Source organism: Talpa europaea (assembly GCF_964194135.1).
Source record: "Talpa europaea genome assembly, chromosome: 4".
NCBI classification, from domain to species: Eukaryota; Metazoa; Chordata; class Mammalia; order Eulipotyphla; family Talpidae; genus Talpa; species Talpa europaea.
This window is the reverse complement of record NC_140070.1, coordinates 115256213-115275432: the sequence shown is the minus strand read 5'-3', so window position 1 is coordinate 115275432 and position 19220 is coordinate 115256213. Positions and strand designations below refer to the sequence as shown.

At 39.9% G+C, this 19220-nt stretch overlaps 1 protein-coding gene across 5 annotated transcripts in view; it reads right to left on the bottom strand.

Moving 5' to 3' along the window:
• IGF2BP2 (insulin like growth factor 2 mRNA binding protein 2) overlaps positions 1 to 19220 on the bottom strand; it is a gene marked incomplete at both ends in the record, with an annotated part of 164187 nt that overhangs the window by 41458 nt on the left and 103509 nt on the right. For all 5 annotated transcript variants that reach the window (XM_084232397.1, XM_084232396.1, XM_084232398.1 and 2 more), the window contains one exon: positions 800 to 848. In XM_084232397.1, coding sequence (XP_084088523.1) covers positions 800 to 848 — 49 coding nt within the window. The remainder of the gene's footprint in view (positions 1 to 799; positions 849 to 19220) is intronic.

The window sequence follows — 19220 nt, the reverse complement described above, 5'->3', positions numbered from 1 at the left end:
TCATTTCAGAGTCTTAGTAAATGGTAATAATCATATTCATCATGTTATTTCTAAGTCACTGACAGCTCTTTATTTTGAGAAACAAAATAAAGTACAAAACTCACTTCTTCCTGGAAGACATAACCATTTCTCCTTCTGTTTTTCTGAGGGATCTCCTAATTTCACAAAGCAATGGGATGTGTGTTGAAATTTTTCAGAATAAAAGGTTTTTAATAAGTAATGAAAATACTGTTTCCTTTAAGGCTGTTTTGATTTTTGTTTGGGTTGGGGGAAAATATGAGGCCAGTTATTTTTAAATAATGCAATAATTTTATTGCATTAATATAGTTTTATTTTAACGTAGCAGTTATAAGAAGTTTTACAACTCTAAAAGTATACCATAACTGTTACTCTTAGCAACTAATTCAAAATAAATGAAAAACTGCTCTAACTAATAAGGAAACTCCTATTTTTATTATTTTTTCCATTGATTTTTTTCCAAAGTCATAATTTGGAAAGATAAAAATCCTTTACAAAAATTATGGGATAGAAATCACAAAACAAGTATGCATTTGTTTCACAATTTATTTGTTGACGCTTAGTGCTGGAGAAGACAGAACCTATCAGATCAAAGTGCACATGCTGTACAATGAAGGGGACAAATACGACCAAACTCATTACAGGTAATGCACGTTAGGATTGTGAGAAAGGAAAAAGTCTGCAAACCTGTAATTCCCAAATGTTAAAGAGAATTAATGGGAAAAAGTGCATTGGTAAGATAAGGAAAGAGAACAGAAAGACAGAAAAGACACTGGATTACCTCCCACTGCAGGTGAGGAGGGATGTTTCGAATCTGAATCTTCCTGCTCCTGTAAGAAAAAAACAGACTATATTATTTTCTCCAGGACACAAACGTTAGCAGATAATAAAGAAATCACAATTTGAGTTCACTTTCTCACTGTGTTCACTGAGGCACCAGTGAGATTCTGAATGTGAATGAGTATCAGGACGCAAAATACTTTAAGGTTTTCAATTAGTTTCAGAAGAAAACAAAGAAAAAATCCAAGTTGTCTGAACAAGCTGAAGAAACAGTTTACATGCATGTTTGTTTGCCTTTTCATTTTCCTACCAAAGCAGTCAAAACTTAAATGGCCACATAGGTTGTAACCATGGAATTATCACCTTCCATCTCAAAATATATGGTCCAGCAACTGACCCTAGCCCAAAAGGTAGATAGGCTCAAACATGAAGTTGCTTATAATGGGGACCGGTTGGATTTAGTTAGCTTCTTACTTAATCTTTTAAAAAATGTTTTTATTCCTGACTAGATAATACTTTACAAAATTATAAAAAGATTTACTCCCATTTGCCCCCTTCCTCACCAGAAATGAACACTTTTGTTTGTGTATCCTTTCATTTCTTTATGCAAATAATAACAAATATGTAAATTCTTGTTTTCCCCTTTTCTTCCAGAGATGTTGCAGATCTACAAATTCTGCACCTTGATTTTTCACCTAACAGCAATATCCTGGAGACTTGACTGTGTTGGCAGGTAGAGTGGTCCTTGGTCTTGAATACACTGCCTGAATGCACCTAGTCCTCTGCTGATGGACATCTGGGCCTTCTCCTACCTTTTTGATTTAGAGGCTTTTCCACCAGGACACCTTGCTGGTCTGATAACTTTGAGTTATTTTGACTGTTTCTTTGTTTTTAACTTAAGTATTAAAATTAGGTAGAAAAAGAACAGAAATATGAGGATAAGTTTTTTTCTATCATTTGGGAATGTGTTAGATATTGGAAAAAAAAACGTATATTAACATTTAAATATTAAAGAGGCTTTAACCCAAAATATTCATTTTAGTAGGAAGTTTTCACAAAACTACCACTTCATATGAATGGATGATAAGCATCTCATTTTAACCTTACCACTCCCCTGTAAAAGCAGGCATTAGTATCCCCATTTCTCAGATAAGTTAACTGAAGCTAATGCATCTCCTATCTGAATCTCAAAGTTAGGGAGTGATATTTTTGTCTTGTGGTTTTAAATAACCTTAAGTGTTAACCTTAAAATGTTACTCATAATTGTCAATTCATCAACAAAATTTACATTTCATGTGTCTATTACAATTCAATGAATCCTGGACAAGATGTGCCCTCTCAGATAAATTCTAGGCAAATGGTTCTTAGGTGGGGATTTCACCTTTCCCCCACCAAGTATCAATCCCATGGTATGTTCTGTGATCAGAACATCTCCTCCTGGGAGGGTTTCTCTGAAAACTTCACCATAGTGGCTCACTCTTTGTTCCTCAAAGGAATTTACTTAAATACATATTCTCTTGAAAGAGGATAGTGAAGGTATTAACTAGTAATCTCCACAGCATTAGCTGACACCTGGTTTACATTAAGGCTCTCCAGCCCCGCTGGTTGCTGAGCATACCTGCAAGCACCTGAAGTGGGGCTGAGCATGTGAGAAATCATCTGCTTCACAGTTTTGCTTATTATCATTGGTCCCAACCTGGACTGGTGCTGAGTCTCATATGGCCAAAGAATCCTCCCCAAAATATGGATTGTTGTATATGGGGTTGTATGGTTTCTCCAATACCATTTATTGAAGACAAGATCTTCCATTGTATTTTCTTGCCTGCTTTGTCATAAATTAATTGACCATATAGGTATGAATTTATTTCTGGACTCTAAATTCTGTACCTTCACTCTAGGTCTATTTTTATGACAAAGTCATACTGTTTTAATTATTATAGTTTTGTAATATACTCTGAAATCAAGGCAATCCTGTGATGACTCCAGCTTTCTCAGGATTGTTTTGGCAACTTGGGAAGGCTGACTTTTTTTTTTTTTTTTTTTTTTGCCAGTCAAGCATCCAGTTTTTCTAGATCTAAACAGAATAAGAACTGAAGCCATTTTTAAAATTCTTTTATTTTGCTATGATGAAGATTTCAGTTAGTAAAACCAAAATGGTGTTTTTAGAGATATGATTAACTACCCTTATAAAGTCCTTAACCCAGTATTTGCAATTAAAACTAAGCAGTACAGAAACAAATATTTATACATCATAATTTGAGCCCAGATACATAATGTAAACACATTATAATCTGAGTATATAATGTTTGTCTCCTGGTAAATACAAAATTATCTTTTGTAAAGATAATTTTACACATGGTAAATACAAAATTATCTTTTTTTAAGTTTTTACACTTTTTTTAAAGATTTTTTTATTTATTTATACAGAACTGGGTACAGGTCAGAGGCGTGGGAGGGTGAGAGAATTCACCAGAGACAGAATGGGGAGCAGAACAGGCAGACGGACCGAAGACACTGCTGAGGGGAGTAGCAGGCAAGGCAGGAGAGGTCTGCCACGCCATATGGGTTTCTCCCTGGCTGGCCGGGAATTGAACCCACGCTGTACAGGCTGCGGACAGCTTCACAGCACTGTGTTCAATCCACTGCGCCACCGGGGAGGCCCCCAAAATCATCTTTGTAAAGGCAAAGCTACAAAGGTTGCTGAGTGCCCTGTCACCAACAACTGTGCCATCCTTTCAGTATCTCTTCAGTTCATTTTCAAATAACTGTTTTCTTTAGTTCTCCAAAGAGCACTCAGATCTATACCCTTTCTTCCTTCCTTCCTACCTGTGTCTTCTTCATATTTTTTCTTCAGCCCAAGCAGTATCTAGAGTAGAGCAGGTGCTCAGCAATCAGCAAATTCACTAGAAGCATTTGTTGCTGACAACTGGCTTCCTTTTCCTGACCTACTTCTTCTGACAGCCTGTCTTTCAACTCTAAGAAAACAGGTGCTCACAGATGACACTGACTGGTCTTCAACCAAGCCAATGTCTTTCACTCCACTTTACCCAACTGCTTGATACAAGAGCTGGCTGACTGGAAAATGTAGGAAGACATTTCCTAACACAGTAGCCACTTCATACATTTCCTGTGATTAGATGTAATGACTCATATGGAGTTGATTTTTTTTTCCTAAGAAGTACAATGGCATGCCTTGAGTTACTGAAGAAACAGTTTCAATTAACATAAAAATTCACGTCAGAAGCTGTGAGTCCTCAATGTCTGGAAATTAGTGATAAGCCAATAGCACTTAGCTTCTGAAAAGAAGGAACTGCTCAAAGAGGTTATAAAAGACTTTATCATATCCTTTAGAGCCATTATAATGATTAAGGAAAAGATAAATTCATCTCTAATATGGCTTTAAGTCCCAAGTAAGAATACAAAAGCAGTAGAGGGCCAGCTAAATCATGTATTTTTATCTCATAAAGGAACTCCTTGCTATGTAAATTAAACAGCATTCACCATCTCACACAAGGTAACATCTTACCTGTGCCAAGGGTTGGGGTGGTATGAACAACCCAAGCTACCCACACCCAAATTTTCTGACTGGAGGTTAAATACTGGACAGTTTGTCTGATTATGGAGAGTAGGATGATATCTAAGAATAAAGAAAAATTTTTCCAAATTCCTTTAGCAAATATTCACTAAGCACCTATTATATGCCAGCCACTTATTTTGAGGCCCTGGGGGGAAAGTAGTGAACAAAGCAAAAATGTGCTCATCCTCATGTCCAATTCTAGAGAATAAAAAAAACAAGACAGTACTGACTTCAGCACTCCCTAGAACTCGCTACTTAATTTCAATATAACAACAGGATATGCTTCAGAATGGTCTCTTGAGCCAATTACATCTTCAAGGAAAAGGTGCTTTTTCTTTTTTAACTTGAATGCAGTCACTCTTTATTAACTGATGAGTTTACAAAAATAATCTCTGTAAACACCTTAGTTCATCCTTATAATAAGCCTGCTGTTCTAGTCTTCCCTGTTGCCAGCATCTCCACATTCTGCAAAAAGGGAGTCCTTTTTTCTTCATTCCGTCTCTCAGAGAAGATAATAGGAAGGGCCAGTGGAAGGTGTTTGCTTCTTTGAAGCATTTTCCAACAATATCGATCTAATGAATCAGATCCTCCATGCAGATGATGCCATATTTGCCAAGAGATGGAGCAATCAATGACTAATCTATTAGGGTAAATTGCTTCTAGTTAATTTATCGAAACCACACTTGGAGATCAATTAGTTTTACTGACTTCAGGTTTAGGGACCCCCCTTGCAATACACGCTCCCACGATGCTCAGCATGTTAACTAAAGTGTTGTCGAGCTAAACAAAAGTGCCCCTGAAGATCTGGCAAAGGCAAGGAAGCAGCCACACCTTTTGGACCCTTGGGCTCAAACCAGTGATACATCTGATCCTGCTGACAAATATTAATTGGATTCCACAAGTACGAAGAAGTTGCCAGCTTTTTCTTGCCATCCTGGCCATTACAAACCTCAGTTCTGTGCATCTGCCTACATTCTTTGTGATAGTGCTCAGCCTTTTCATAGATAAGCTTCCTCCTTGCCTTTTGAAGCTTCCTTTGGGCAAACTTCTTTCTCAGATGCTTATTACTCTTCAGCTCCATGGAATTCTTTCACTTTTTCTTAGGGTTTCTAGCATAGCACGAACCTTTTTTTTCCTTTTCCTCTGCACCCTCCATGGTTCCAGCCAGAAAAAGAGCCAAAAAGGTCTCTTCTAGCTCATATTTTTAGTTTGAGGTAGAAGAGAATCAAATTATTTTAAAACACTAACTTCTATACAATATCTTTATAATGTAATCGCAGCTGGTAAAGAGCATCACAGAGCCCTAAGTTCGAAGAGCAGAGAGAAGTTAACACTGGGACAGGCCTTTCTAGTGTAACAACAGTGGGGCAGCTTCATTGTTACAAAGAGGTGTCAGGAAGCTTTCCTCTCCACCCATGGACTGAACCCCCCAGATTTCCTCTGCTACATGAAGGGACCTCTAGAGAAATAAAAAAAGATCATCAGGAGTTACTTATCAAAATTGGGAAAGGAGTCAGAAAGATAACTTCTTACATACCAATATAAAAAAGCACTTCACAGGTTTAAAAATTACCCCAACAAATCAGTGAATATCTTTGCTCTTACATAAAGTGCTAATGAAAAAAGAAAGGTAAATCATTAGCTCTTAGTGCTAATGTTACATGATTGAGGACTAGGCAATTCACTTTTAAAACCTGAATAGCTAACTTTCAAAAACAAATGAATGAACTGGGTGAAGATGACAAGTTATTCTTATTTAAAAAAGGATTCATCATCTTAATGAGGATTCATCTTAAGATCCCTTTACATCAATTCTGAAATGAGGTAAATTAGTAGGGAGATAACTCCAAAAGTACAACTTTGATTGATACCAATTTTGGGAACTAGACCATTTTTCCCAAATGGTTCTGACAGAAAAGTCAAACTCCCAAACTGAACTATGCATATTCCACCCCTATCTCTGAACATCCACAGTTTCTAACCTGGTAACATGGACATAGTAGTGCTCTAAATTTGATAAATGAATGAATGTACAGGACAGGGTTAAGATCTCTGGCACTTAAACACAGAATTCCTTCCAGCTGCTGATTCACCCTCTCCTCTGAGTTACCCATCTTACAAAGACAGTAAACAGATCATCTGTCTCAGTAGATTCCTGACTTTTCATCACTTCCTCTCATGCCAGCATCATTAGCTTGGTGGGTCCAAGTAAGACCCATCAAAGGGAAGTTGTATATAGAAGTCAATGCCTGGTTTGAATAAACATGAACCACCTACCTGGCTCTGCAGGTGGCTATAGGAGATGCTGCAGGCACAACTTCAAGTTCCTTTTTCTATACCTGGATGCCACAGGTTGCCCCCTACTTCAGCAACCTGTTCCTTTTGACTCCTGAAGCCAGGTCCTCACTCACAGCATGACTGAGGAAGCGGGGAGTTCAACAGGTGCCCTTGCTCACTTGTTCAGAACCCCAGAATCCCTTGGAGTTCTAATGGACTTTTGCCCCCTCCTCTCATTTGTCCTGCACCAAATCCCAGGGAATTATAAGAAAACACTCCATAAACTGCAGTGTGCCCTACACATGTGGGCATTAAGGTTATTTTGATAGAAATACAACACTTTCAAAATCCTCTTACAACTCTCATCCCTAGCTTTGGTTCTTATGTGCCCATAAGAGCTGGTACCTCGTTTTCCTATGGCATGTAAAATAATCGTATTTCATCGGAAGAGTCACAATTAGGATAATCAGTAAAAAGGACTTGTATGGAACCCACACTGAACCAGGAGAGGCTACTGAAGTCACACATAATCACTGTGGATTCATGTTAAAGATCCGTGTTGAAACAATTTCAGAAGCTGACATTTCAAAAGTACAATTCAAAAACTGATGGATTTGACAAATTATGCTTCTGCCTCATTTAAGAGCACTTTGGTTACTGTGCTTAATTAAAGTATTTTTGTTCTTTGGTGGGAAATAAAAATACTGTCATATTCAAATACAGATAGTTGTGGAAATACAATCATTTTCAGTACTAATGTCTACAAGCAAAACAAAAGGCCTTGGTTTCTTAGAGAGTAATGATAGCAGAAAATATATATAAATTATATTCCCAGATTTCATTACTTGGTAATTCCCTACTCCCCAAATAAAACATTTTATTGTTGCCAAACGCCCCCCAAGATTTCAGCACAACAGAGAAGCATAGTGGGAGGCCTGCTGAGCTGGGAACTGGAGACCATGGGTTTCAATCTGATGTCAGACAAGTTATCAGACAGATGTTGGGCCAGTCGTGGCCTTTGGTTAATGTCTCAGACATGAGGCAGTTAGACAAGATAATAGGCAGTCGGACGTCCCCTGGTGGCGCAGCAGTTAAGTGCTAGGCTGCGAAGCTGCCCACAGCCTCTGTAACACAGGTTCAATTCCCAGCCGCCGGGCAAGGGTCCCACATGGCGTGCAGACCTCTCCTTCCACCTGCTGTTCCCCTCAGCAGTGTATTTCGTCGGACTGCCTGTTCTGTTCCGTGCTCTGGCTCTGGTGAATTCTCTCACCCTCCCACGCTTCTGACTGTACCCAGTGCTTGTATAAATAAATAAATAAATCTTAAAAAAAAAAAAAAAGATAATAGGCAGTCAAGATCCTCTCCAAACAAGATTCACTTATTTGGTAGCAAAACAAAACTGTCATGAAGAGAAGGTAAGAAGCAGAAATAAGAGTTATCTCCATGGCTACAAAGAGAGATGGAATTTTTAAAAACTCATCACAAATCTTGCATTTTCCTTGGGCCACAATTTTTAACAACCCAATAAGATAAGTTAGATGACAGAGTCTACAGTGTTTTATAACTGGATGACCAACAACCCAGAAATAGTATATCACAACCCATAGCCACAATTTATCTCATTTCTACAGAAAGTTTTGTATTTATACTTTCTAGGGTTGCTCTTACATAATCTCTGGTGTCTGAATTTTGAAGGTGTAATGTTATTTCATGACATTTTCTATGAATGAAGGGTATGGCACAACGAAGCAGGTGTTTGTCTATTTCCTGTAAGTATACAGAGATGTTGGCCTGGGATTGTGAATGAGGAGACTATAATTACTTCCAAGGAACTCCACTGATGCCATAAGCCACTAGATCAAAGCTTATGTTTCCACTACACGGAACAGAGCTCTGGCCCATAATTTAGATGTTACTTAATTAGTATTGTAATGATGCTCCACTTGTTATTGCAACTTTGATTCTGTAAAGCCCACATTCACATTTTTAAACTAACATGCTTCAGCTGTAGGTGAGAGAAACTTAAGGCATGGTGCATTTATTGGAAAAGTAGTAGTGTTCAGTTTGGTTTCGTGGAAACACCACTAGGTAATTGTCCCCAAGGCCCTTTCCAGCTCCACTAGTCTTACATAACAAGCGAGTAAAATAGACTTCAAATGCAAAGGGATGGGCATGGTTAGCCACCAGGATGAAAAGCGTTGATGGTACATAGAGCTCACCCTAGAGATTTTCACATGATGATCCTGCAGATCTCAACAAATCTGAACAATTATTTCTACTACTCAACTGGCTTCTTTAAAACAAAATGATTTTTTAGAAATAAGTGCTACATATTTGTACAAAGTTCAAATGGCAAAAAGGCAAGAGTAGAAAAATTCTCCTATTCTACACCCAATCCCCAGTGCCTCAGTTCCTGGTATCAGATAGTTTAATCATTATGTAACCCTATACATGAGCATATGTACATATCTGTTTCCCCTCTGAAATACAAATGGTACCACTCTGTATGTTTTTTCACTTGGAGATTTTTTAATATTCATATACATAGAGCTATAGTATTCCTTTTTTACAGTTGTGTAATATTACATTTTATTAATGCAGCATAATTAATTTAATTCCTCTCCTAGCTGATGGATATATGATGTTTCTAATCTTTTGATATGTCAAAAACCAAAAATGATGTAGTGACTATCTGCTCACCTATCTACATATATAATTTTGTATGTGTGAATGTGTCTTGGAAAACAAACTCTTATAAGTGGAATCCCTGGGTCGGGGGGCTGCACAGTTGTAATATTATCATACAAATGCAATGCTGTTTCCCACACATCTGAAAACACAAAATGATCAAATTTTGTTTCTGCCTAAAACAGGTGAGAAAGACTACCTTAATTTGTTTTAATTATGAATGAGATTGACCATTTTTCATGTTAAAGAACCTCCCGCATCTTCTCCACCCTGGAAAAATCTACAGAATTCTTTTCTGCATTACTTCAATGTTCTGGTAGGTGATTCCCTGTTTTATTAATTTCATTTATTTCACTTAATAAATCCGTACTGAACATTTACTATGTTGGACACCAGAGAGACGAGGAAAAAACCTTTTTGCTGCCTCGAGGAGCTCTGTCCGATGGAAAGACAGCCAAGTAAGAAGTCAGTGCCCCCCACATGCCATGTCACCATGAGACAGTCCTGCACCAACTGGAGGTGGTGCCCAGAGAAGGCAATGCTAAGTCCTAAGCAGCAGGAAGCAGAGCAGCAGGCAGACAGGGGTAAGGTTGAATGTATATTGGAGGCTAGAAATAACTTTCAAGACAAAGGAATGAGAAGCACATAGGTATGGTGCCAAGGCTCTGGGTTCAAGCGAAGCAGAGACTACTTCTAGAGAGCTGTGAGCAGGCTGGGGAGACTGGCAGCAACCAGATCAGGAAAGATGTCCCATGTCATGAATTGAAACATGAAGGCACTAAACCTTTCACCAAGACCTAGAATCATCACACCCCACGCTGGGAACACCAAGTGAAACCATGGGAGACACACAAACACAGCCATCAGCCTGAACTTCCTTCTCAGAAGCTGTTTTTCCTTATCCTTTCCTTCTTCAGAGAGAGAGACTTGTGCCTCTGAAAATTTGGGTGTCAGTATGATTCTACCCTTCCCAGAGGCTGTGTGGATCCCACAATCATTTCTTACTTCTCTTTGACACAGGCTGCCAGATACACTTAATAAATTAAGTGCCTCTTTATCTTAAAAACAAAAGCTTTGGAAACAACCCAAATGCCCAAAAATAGATGAGTGGATCAAGAAGATGTGGTACATATACACAATGGAATATTACTCAGCATTCAAAAAAGATAAACACATGCAATTTGCAGCAACATGGATGGCGCTGGAAGGGATCATGCTCAGCGAAATAAGCCAGAAAGAAAAAGAAAAATACTGGATGGTCTCACTCATAGCAGGAATCTAGAAAACTTAAATAAGGGACCAGGAAAATGAATAACTATAAGAAAGTGGAAATCAAAATCAACAAAAAACTATGAACCAGAGACACTCTATGGGGGGGTGGAGGAGAAAGGAGGGAATGGGGTCAAAATAAGGGGGTTGCAATTGTATGGGGAATGTAAAAATAAAATTAAAAATAAATAAATAAAACAATTAAAAACAAACAAACAAAAAAACAAAAGCATCTCACCAACTGACATTTACCACACCTATTGAGAGTGCAACAGACACATCTATTAAAAATATTAAGAGTGCTTTGAGTTAGTGGAAGGTATGATTAAATAACTTGCTTGATTTTTTTTAAATGAATGCACTAGAACTTTAATTTTTTAAATCCACATTTATCATGCTTCTATCTAATGCCCTAAGGAGATTATTTACTTATTCCAATAATGATTCCTCTGCATGGGCCCATATTACAAAAATATGAATTCTTTTTATTATTTTCCGCAGTACCTAGCCAATAAATATTTATTTAAGTGATTTGCCTAAGGTGCAATTTGTAGTGTAATTTTACAAATACCCTTTGTAAGAACACAGACATGCTTTGAAACAGAATATAGGCATACCTCACAGATACTGCGGGTTTGGCTCAGCAATAAAATGAATATTCCAATAAACTGAGCTGCAAGAATTTCTTCATTTCTCAGTACATATAAGCTATCTGACATTATGCCATAGTCTATTAAATGTGTAATAGCAATATCCCTTAATGTATATGCATATATGTGTATACACATAAATATATATACATATTTATGTGTATATACATATAAATGTGTATACATATAAATGTGAATACATATAAATATTTATATATGTGACACAAAGTAAATGAGCACATGCTATTGGAAATGTGGTGCCAATATGTGCCCAATGCAGGGTTGCCACAAGTCTTCAATTTATTAACAAAAAAAAAAATGGAGTATCTCTGAAGTACAATAAACCAAAGCAGGATAAAATGAGGTGTGCCTGGATCCCTCTTTTCCTTCCTCCTGTTTCTATATTCAAAAAGGAAACAATAGCTAAGCTATGGAAACAACCCAAATGCCCAAAAATAGATGACTGAATCAAGAAGATGTGGTACATATATACCATGGAATATTACTCAGCATTCAAAAAAGATAAACACATGCAATTTGCAGCAACATGGATGGAGCTGGAAGGGATCATGCTCAGCGAAATAAGCCAGAAAGAAAAAGGAAAATACCAGATGGTCTCATTCATAGCAGGAATCTAGAAAACTTAAATAAGGGACCAGGCAAATGAATAACTATAAGAAAGTGAAAATCAAAATCAACAAGCAACTATAAACCAGAGACACACTTGGGGAGCGGGGAAAGGTGGGAAGAGGAAGGATTAGGGTCAAAATAAGGAGGGGGGTGCAATTGTATGGGGACTATAACCAAGATTGTGCAAAAATGAAAAATGATGTAAGAATTATATAAAATATAATATTAAAAAAAGGAAACAAAATAAACCTAGAGGCTGCTCCTTCTGCCTCTGCTAACAGCAAAAAGCACAGAGCTCGGGTGAGTGGGCTGCCTCTTCATGGGCCTCCTCAGTAGCCAGGACTGTGAGGTTGGCCATCACACTTGCACCACCGACCTAGCCTCACAAAGGGTTTACCTTCTATTTTCCTCCCTGGGTGGAGGGCAGAGAGGACTAGGGAAAAAAAACATCCTTGGTTGCCTGGAGCTCCCTGGTCTGGCCAAGGAGAGGGCATTTACTCCAGGCCAGGCTGGTGCATGGGGAAACCAATTCCACCAGCGTACCGATCCTAAAAGGGGAGACAGAGAGCTGGTCTTCATTTCAGGTTGTATCTAGTTAATAGCAGGAGACAGGATCAAAATTTCACTTTAACTGAAGGGCTGCGCCCAGCTGCCCAGTCTGGAAGGATCTGTGCTCCCACAGCCCTTAGTTAGGGCCGTGTTTGCTGCATTTATCATAACCTTCTGTTTAAATCTCTGCTGCCCAGTCAGACGCTGTCCACTGTGAGTTGTTCATTCTATCATCTAGCATTCTACATGTTCACAGGATGATTATGTGTATACATACACACATACATGCCCTTTCTGCCCCTTTGATCAGGTTTCTCAACTCAACTTACTTTGCTCAGGCCAGGTCATCATTGTAAACAGGTCACTCTGACTTTTACCAGGCTCTCTATAGGCCACACAATGGTAGCCCTTTGATGGCCTTGGAGCTCTAAGAGGAAGCTCTTTCCATGAAAGCTTGAGGCCGTCTGCCGGGAAGTCATGGGTAGCTAGACTAGGCATCAGGACAGTTGGGTAGGGCACCACCACCTGGATATGTGACTGCGGCAGGTTACTTCATTTCTCCGGGACCAGATGGCCTCTTTCTAAGCTCTTCCTCAGTGTCAAGAGTTCTTCAGTCCTACTGCTGTCTTCCCACAAGACAGAACAGATGCCTCTTCCTCCCACAAAACTATGTAGAAGAACTAAGTTGTCCAAGCAAAAAAACTTTGGAAGCAAGAAGTTCTGTGCTGTGAGTGGTCTATTCTGAGAATAGAAGTCAAAGAAGTTTTAGAAATCTCCATTCAATGACATGGATAGACAGACTTTAATCTGTGAGCCAAGAAAAATGATTTGTAAAGGCTAGAAGAAAAGAACCCTATGGCTAAGAACTTGTAAAAACATCTCTAACAAACAAAAGTTCTAAGGGAAAGACTGTGAATCAGAAGGATCACAGGAGGTGGGGAGTGAACATTGAAACAGCAGAGAATTAACCAGCTCAAGGGCAAATGGTAGAGAATGCAACTGCAGACAGTGACACACATGAATTCAAGCAGCACCCGGAGTCAACAGACGACAAAGAGACACATTTTCCTCCCAGGCCTGCCTGGATGGGGATGGAATAGATTGCCGTAGTAGTATTTTTTGGATGGGAAGTAGGGACCACTGTGATTCATTAGAGTTTATAAGGCTGAAAACTCCAGCCAGGGAGGTGGAGAAAGAGAGACATGAGAATGAAAGGAATGACACTTTCCAGTCCCTTCTCTGACTAGCTTTGCACTATGCTAAGGCAAATACAAAGAGGAGATGCAGACAGAAGCTTACCACCACTGTCTCTGCCTTCCAGGAACTCTTCGGAAGGTGAGAAAGACAGGACACCAAAACCCACCACCAAGGTATTGAAACGATAAAATCGATGCAGACTTGGGCATTACAAAGAATTTTTACACACATCATCTCATTTAACTCTCATACTGGTTATTGGGCCAGAAGAGGACTTAAGTAACTTACCCAAGGTATCTGAGCTGTGAGGCGGATGAGCTGGTTATAGAAATTTCATGCCTACTATTGTAAGAACTGTAAGAGACATTTTGAATCTGCAGGGGTTCCAAGGAAAGCAATAGTGCTATGCAGAGACAGGCATCGCTTGTGGGAGCTTTATCAACAACACCTCCAGGGTCTAAAAGAGCCCTGTGCTGGTACGGTGTCTGCCCCAGGCACTCAATACCAAACTCCCATTGCTGCCTGAATGAAAGTGGGTGAGTATTAACTGTTTCCATTTGCAGTTGGGGAATCTGGACACAGGTCTGTCTGATGCCCAATTTGCCAGTTCTTTATTCTGGTGGGGTTTTAGGTGGCACATAAGAAAGGGTTCCATACAATGACTGCACAGGTGAGCAAATATGGCAATAAAAACAATGTATCAGGGCCTCCTTGGTGGTGCAAGGGGTTATGTCTCAGCACTGTGCAGCTATCTGCAGCCACTGTAGCATGAGTTCAATTCCAGCCAGGGAGCTACCCACATGGCACAGCAGACCTCTCCTATCTTGCTCCCCTCAGCAGTGTATTTCAGTCAATCTGCCTATTCTGCCTATTCTGCTCCCTATTCTGTCTCTGGTGAATCCTCTCACCCATCCTACACCCCCTCTGCCCCTCTGGCCTACACCCCAGCTCTTGTATTCATGAATAAATAAACTTAAAATAAAACAAGGCATCACATTTAATTTATCTTCTCATATTCCCCTTCACATCAAGGAAAAAGTCCCAGCCTGGGACTGGACACTCTTCAACACCTCTCAAAGACCAACCCTCGTCCCACCTTTAAAAAGGTGAAGTTAGGCTCAGAATCTTACAAAAAGCAACATGAATAGGAGTTAGAATTTAATAACAACATTCTGTTTTCACTGTATTTTATTTTTATAGTTACTTTCTATTTAATGTACTGGTTTTCCATTTATATAAATGATATAAAGCTGCTTTTTAAAGTAAATTTAGTTAATTCTTTTTAAAAGATGATCACTTTAAAAGGCAATGTTAAATAGCAGTGTAGTCAGTAGAGACATAGCAGAAAACATGAAAACCATACTGATGGCTTTGAGAAAGCTTGCTCAATGGTGTACTAGTCCTTGGAATACAAGAACTCTTGCCCAGGTTTCAATCAGTGATCCTTTGTGAGTAAAGCAAATGGGGCAAGTTCTTTAGAAGCCTGTTCAGGCTTCAGGATTCCCAGCTGCAGGATACCCACACATGATCTCTGGCACGAGCTACACTATTGAACATCACATATTCAAGCTGCCAGTTAACTACATGACCAGGTGTCAGAAGTGGATATTAACAGGTGTTTGATCAGGGCAGAGGGCAACAAACTATAGCCCATAGGCTACCTGCAGCCAAAAGCCTGTTTCTTTTTAAACGAAGCTTTATTGAAACACCCATTTGTTTACATACTGTCTGCTGCTATTTTCCCACTACAGTGGCAGAGATGAGTTGTTGTGACAGAGACAATATGGGTCACAAAATCTAAGACATTTATTATCTGACTCTTCACCGAAAAAAAAAAAAGAAAAAAAAATTGCTGATGCTTGGGACTAGGGAGGCCAGACATTGAAACTGAGAAGACCAAGACCAAGGGAAGGTAAGTTCAAGAGTCAATCAAAATGGGTAGGAAGAAATCTTTGTGGAAAAATGAAGCAGGAAGAACAAAGTCAAGATAAAAACTTCAGGGGCAGAGAAGAGTAGGGCAACACCAGAGATATGGTCCTCTATCTTTTAGCATCAAAAACACCCTTTAGTGGCTATTCTGAGCTTCCCAGATAGTCCCAAGGTGCTTGCCCTGGTAGCTTAAAGGAGCCACACCCTTGGGAAGCCAGACACCCCAGTCATGCCACACAGATGGTATTCAGTATGGACTATGCTAGGGCTATGATGGTCAGAGATGAGTCGGATTGGAGGGGAGAATGCTCAGTTATGACAACTGCAGAGCCCTATTTAACAGGTGAGGAGTTGGCACTAGTGTAAGAGAATATGGGAGGTTACTGCAGGCACTGGAGCAGGGCAGTCATTCATAACTGTAGTCATTTGTGAGGCAAAGGTAATGGGGTGTGACAGAGCTCTAAAAAACTCTAAATCACTAACTACATTTCTTTCAGTAACAATAATATAAAAGACAAAATGAACCGGGTTGTCACTAGCAGTGTGAGAATCTGCTGCAGCAGCCACAGCCTCAGAAACATCCAGGCCAGCTCTTATATTTGCTTCATTTCATTGAGTGGACATTTCTGTTCATTAAAGAAAAAGAAAACTGTGATGTCCTGGAAGTAACTAGAAATGTTGCTTGGAGAGAGAAAGCTAGAGTACAAAGAAGTGTGACGTGACAGAGACAAACTTAAAGGAAAGAAGCAAGCTGTACTGGATCGTAGGGCCACTGGTATATACCTAAACACGGTGCTGATGGGGGAGCAATGTATAGTTTTTGCCAACTTCCACAGTATTAATACTCTCACCACTGCTAATTTAATGTTCCAATATGATGTCACCAAATGGAAGTTGGAAAGAGATGCACATAATTGGCTCTGGTAGGCTGAGCGAGCCTCCTCCCTGCAGTGAACCACCAGAAATCCAGCATGTGTTTTTACCTGGATGCTGTGAGAGGATGCAGACAGGCCCCCTCTGAAGGCAAGCTGCAGGAACCAATCCACCCACGCCACTACTGGGAGACTAAGGTCTTACCACTGACATATCAGCTCTGAGATTTGAAAATTTTGTTTTGTGGCACAGAATAAATTAATTTTGCAGATAAGGAAACTAAGATCCAAGTTATTTTTTTTAAAAAAGATTTAGTTATTTATGCATACAAGAACTGGGGTACAGGCCGGAGGTGCGGGGGGTGGTGAGAGGATTCACCATAGACAGAGTGGGGAACAGAACAGGCAGAATGACCGAAGTATACTGCTGAGGGGAGCAGTGGGTGGGTGAGTCAGGAGAGGTCTGCTGCACCATTTGAGTAGCAACCTGGCAGGCCGGGGATTGAGCTCGTGCTGCAGAGGTTGTGGATAGCTTCACAGTGCAGTGCTTAACCCCTTGCTCCACTAGGGAGGCCCAGATCCAGGGTTTTAGAACTGCTCACTGTGGGCTACATGGTGGAGGTGGCTGGGGGTGGGGAGCGACCATGCTCTGTATGATCAGAAACAAGTTCCGAAACCAGAGTAGCTGTGGAGTGAGAAGGCAGTCCACAGTCGAGGCATAAACAGCAGCTGACACGGGACTGCAAATTACTCCAAGGGTAGTCTGGTCAAAGAAGAGAAAGGAAAGGTTACCTGGGATGCCCTGAAGCTGTGTGCGTGTGTGGAAGTCAGAAGCTCCAATGGCCACCTCCTGTGTGCTATCAACAGAGCAAGGTGCCCCAGGCATTTTTTTGAAATAACAAAAAAAATCAGTCTGTGAATTTCAACCAGTTAATGTCACATGTGAAAGGATGTAGAGAGTCTCACACTCTTCTCCTTCTAGTGCTTTTTATTTCTCCCTTTATTTTTATGGTTAAAACTTCTTTTTCTGTGACCAGCTCACTTCAGCAAATCCAACATAAACTTATCGGAAATCAATTCTTTCCCTAAAAACTGCACTTTCATGCCGTTTTCCTCTAGATTAATAAAATCTGTTTACCTATCTAAAGCTCAAGCAGGTCTCTTGTGAGCCTGTCTTCCTCCGCCCTTTCTGTCCACCACCCACATCTTCATCTGAGAAGACAAACACCCACCCAGAGAGTTCCCTCTGTCAGGACCAACAGACCCTGGTGAAAATTCACCCAGGTTAGCTTTCTTTCTAACTCTTCTTACTTACAAAGAATGCTCCTTTGGCAAGTCAGGGCAGCCTTTGGTCTGTTTGTGAGGCACTTTTCTTCTGGGTGGCAGATAATACCTTCTATTCACCAACCATTCACTCACCACTAACCAGCCTCCTTGGCAGCCCTTAGAAACTCCCCGGTGGCACTGTTTGTTTATTCCCATTTTGTTGGGGAGTGAAACTGAGGCACAAAAAAAAAAGAAAGAAAGAAAATCAACATCAGGACATTCCATAGGAGCAAGATAGGAAGTAAGAGTTAATTCACAGGTTATTTTCAAAAGTGAAAGAAAAGGGGCCTCCCTGGTGGCACAAGGGGTTAAGCACTGCGCTATGAAGCAATCTGCAGCCCCCGCAGCCCCAGTTCGATCCCCGGCCAGCCAGGAAGCAACCTATATGGCGCAGCAGACCTCTCCTGACTCGCCCGCTACTCCCTCTAGCAGTATATTTCAGTCAGTCTGTCTGTTCTGTTCCCCACTCTGTCTCTGGTGAATCTTCTCACCCCCCACACCTCTGGCCTGTACCCCAGCTCTTGTATGCATAGATGAATAAATCTTTAAAAAAGAAAAGTGAAAGAAGAGACTGCAAAAAGTACTGAATCATACCTTAATGCAGCATTGCTTTCTAACCTCACCACCAGCCAACTGTGAAATGAACCTTTAATGAAGGGCAACTCTGACAGGTTTAGGTTTTCAACTTTATGTCATTTTGTGATTTCTGGAGGAGGCAGAGCGAGCTTGGAAACAGGTGATATGGTGGAAGGGTAGAGACAGGAAAGTAAAGCTAAGGTTTGTATGATCCACATTGGGATAATCACACTAAGAATAATCAATCTGGTGAAGGCTACAGAGACTCCAGGAAATAACCCTGAGCTGATTCATAGCTCACAGGAAAGCTGCAGGAAAGATTCCTTCACATCAGAGCTGGTGGATGGGGAACAAAGGCCTCATGCTATGGTAATTATGTGTACATGTACACGTGTCTATACATCACACAAAGACATGTACATATACATGCATGCTTATATATAAAACATTTATATACACACATTTATATATAATTAAGTAATTATAATTGAGTTACAAGAATCTACAATGTTTGAGTATTTTCAAGACCAACTTCATTGTAAGGAAAACCATTAGCCATGAAACATTGTCTTGTTGCCAAAGGGATATGTCATTTTGTCTTGCTTTTGCTAATTAAAAGCTGGAAATTGTTGAAATGTTTCTTGTTGACTAAATTGGAGAGAAGACAACAAAATCCAGTGTAAATTTATGAGTCTGAAAATTAGGATCAGTTGAGCTTTATGTGGGAAGTGAAAAGGGTTTGTGAACTGTGGACATGTTTATGATCCCATCAACTCTAATCAGCTACAGTCCCCCACCCCAGGGGCACGATCAAGATTGTGCAAACAACTAAATTTCTATACTTTAGAAATGGTGATATTTTTAATACTGAGAACTCACTGC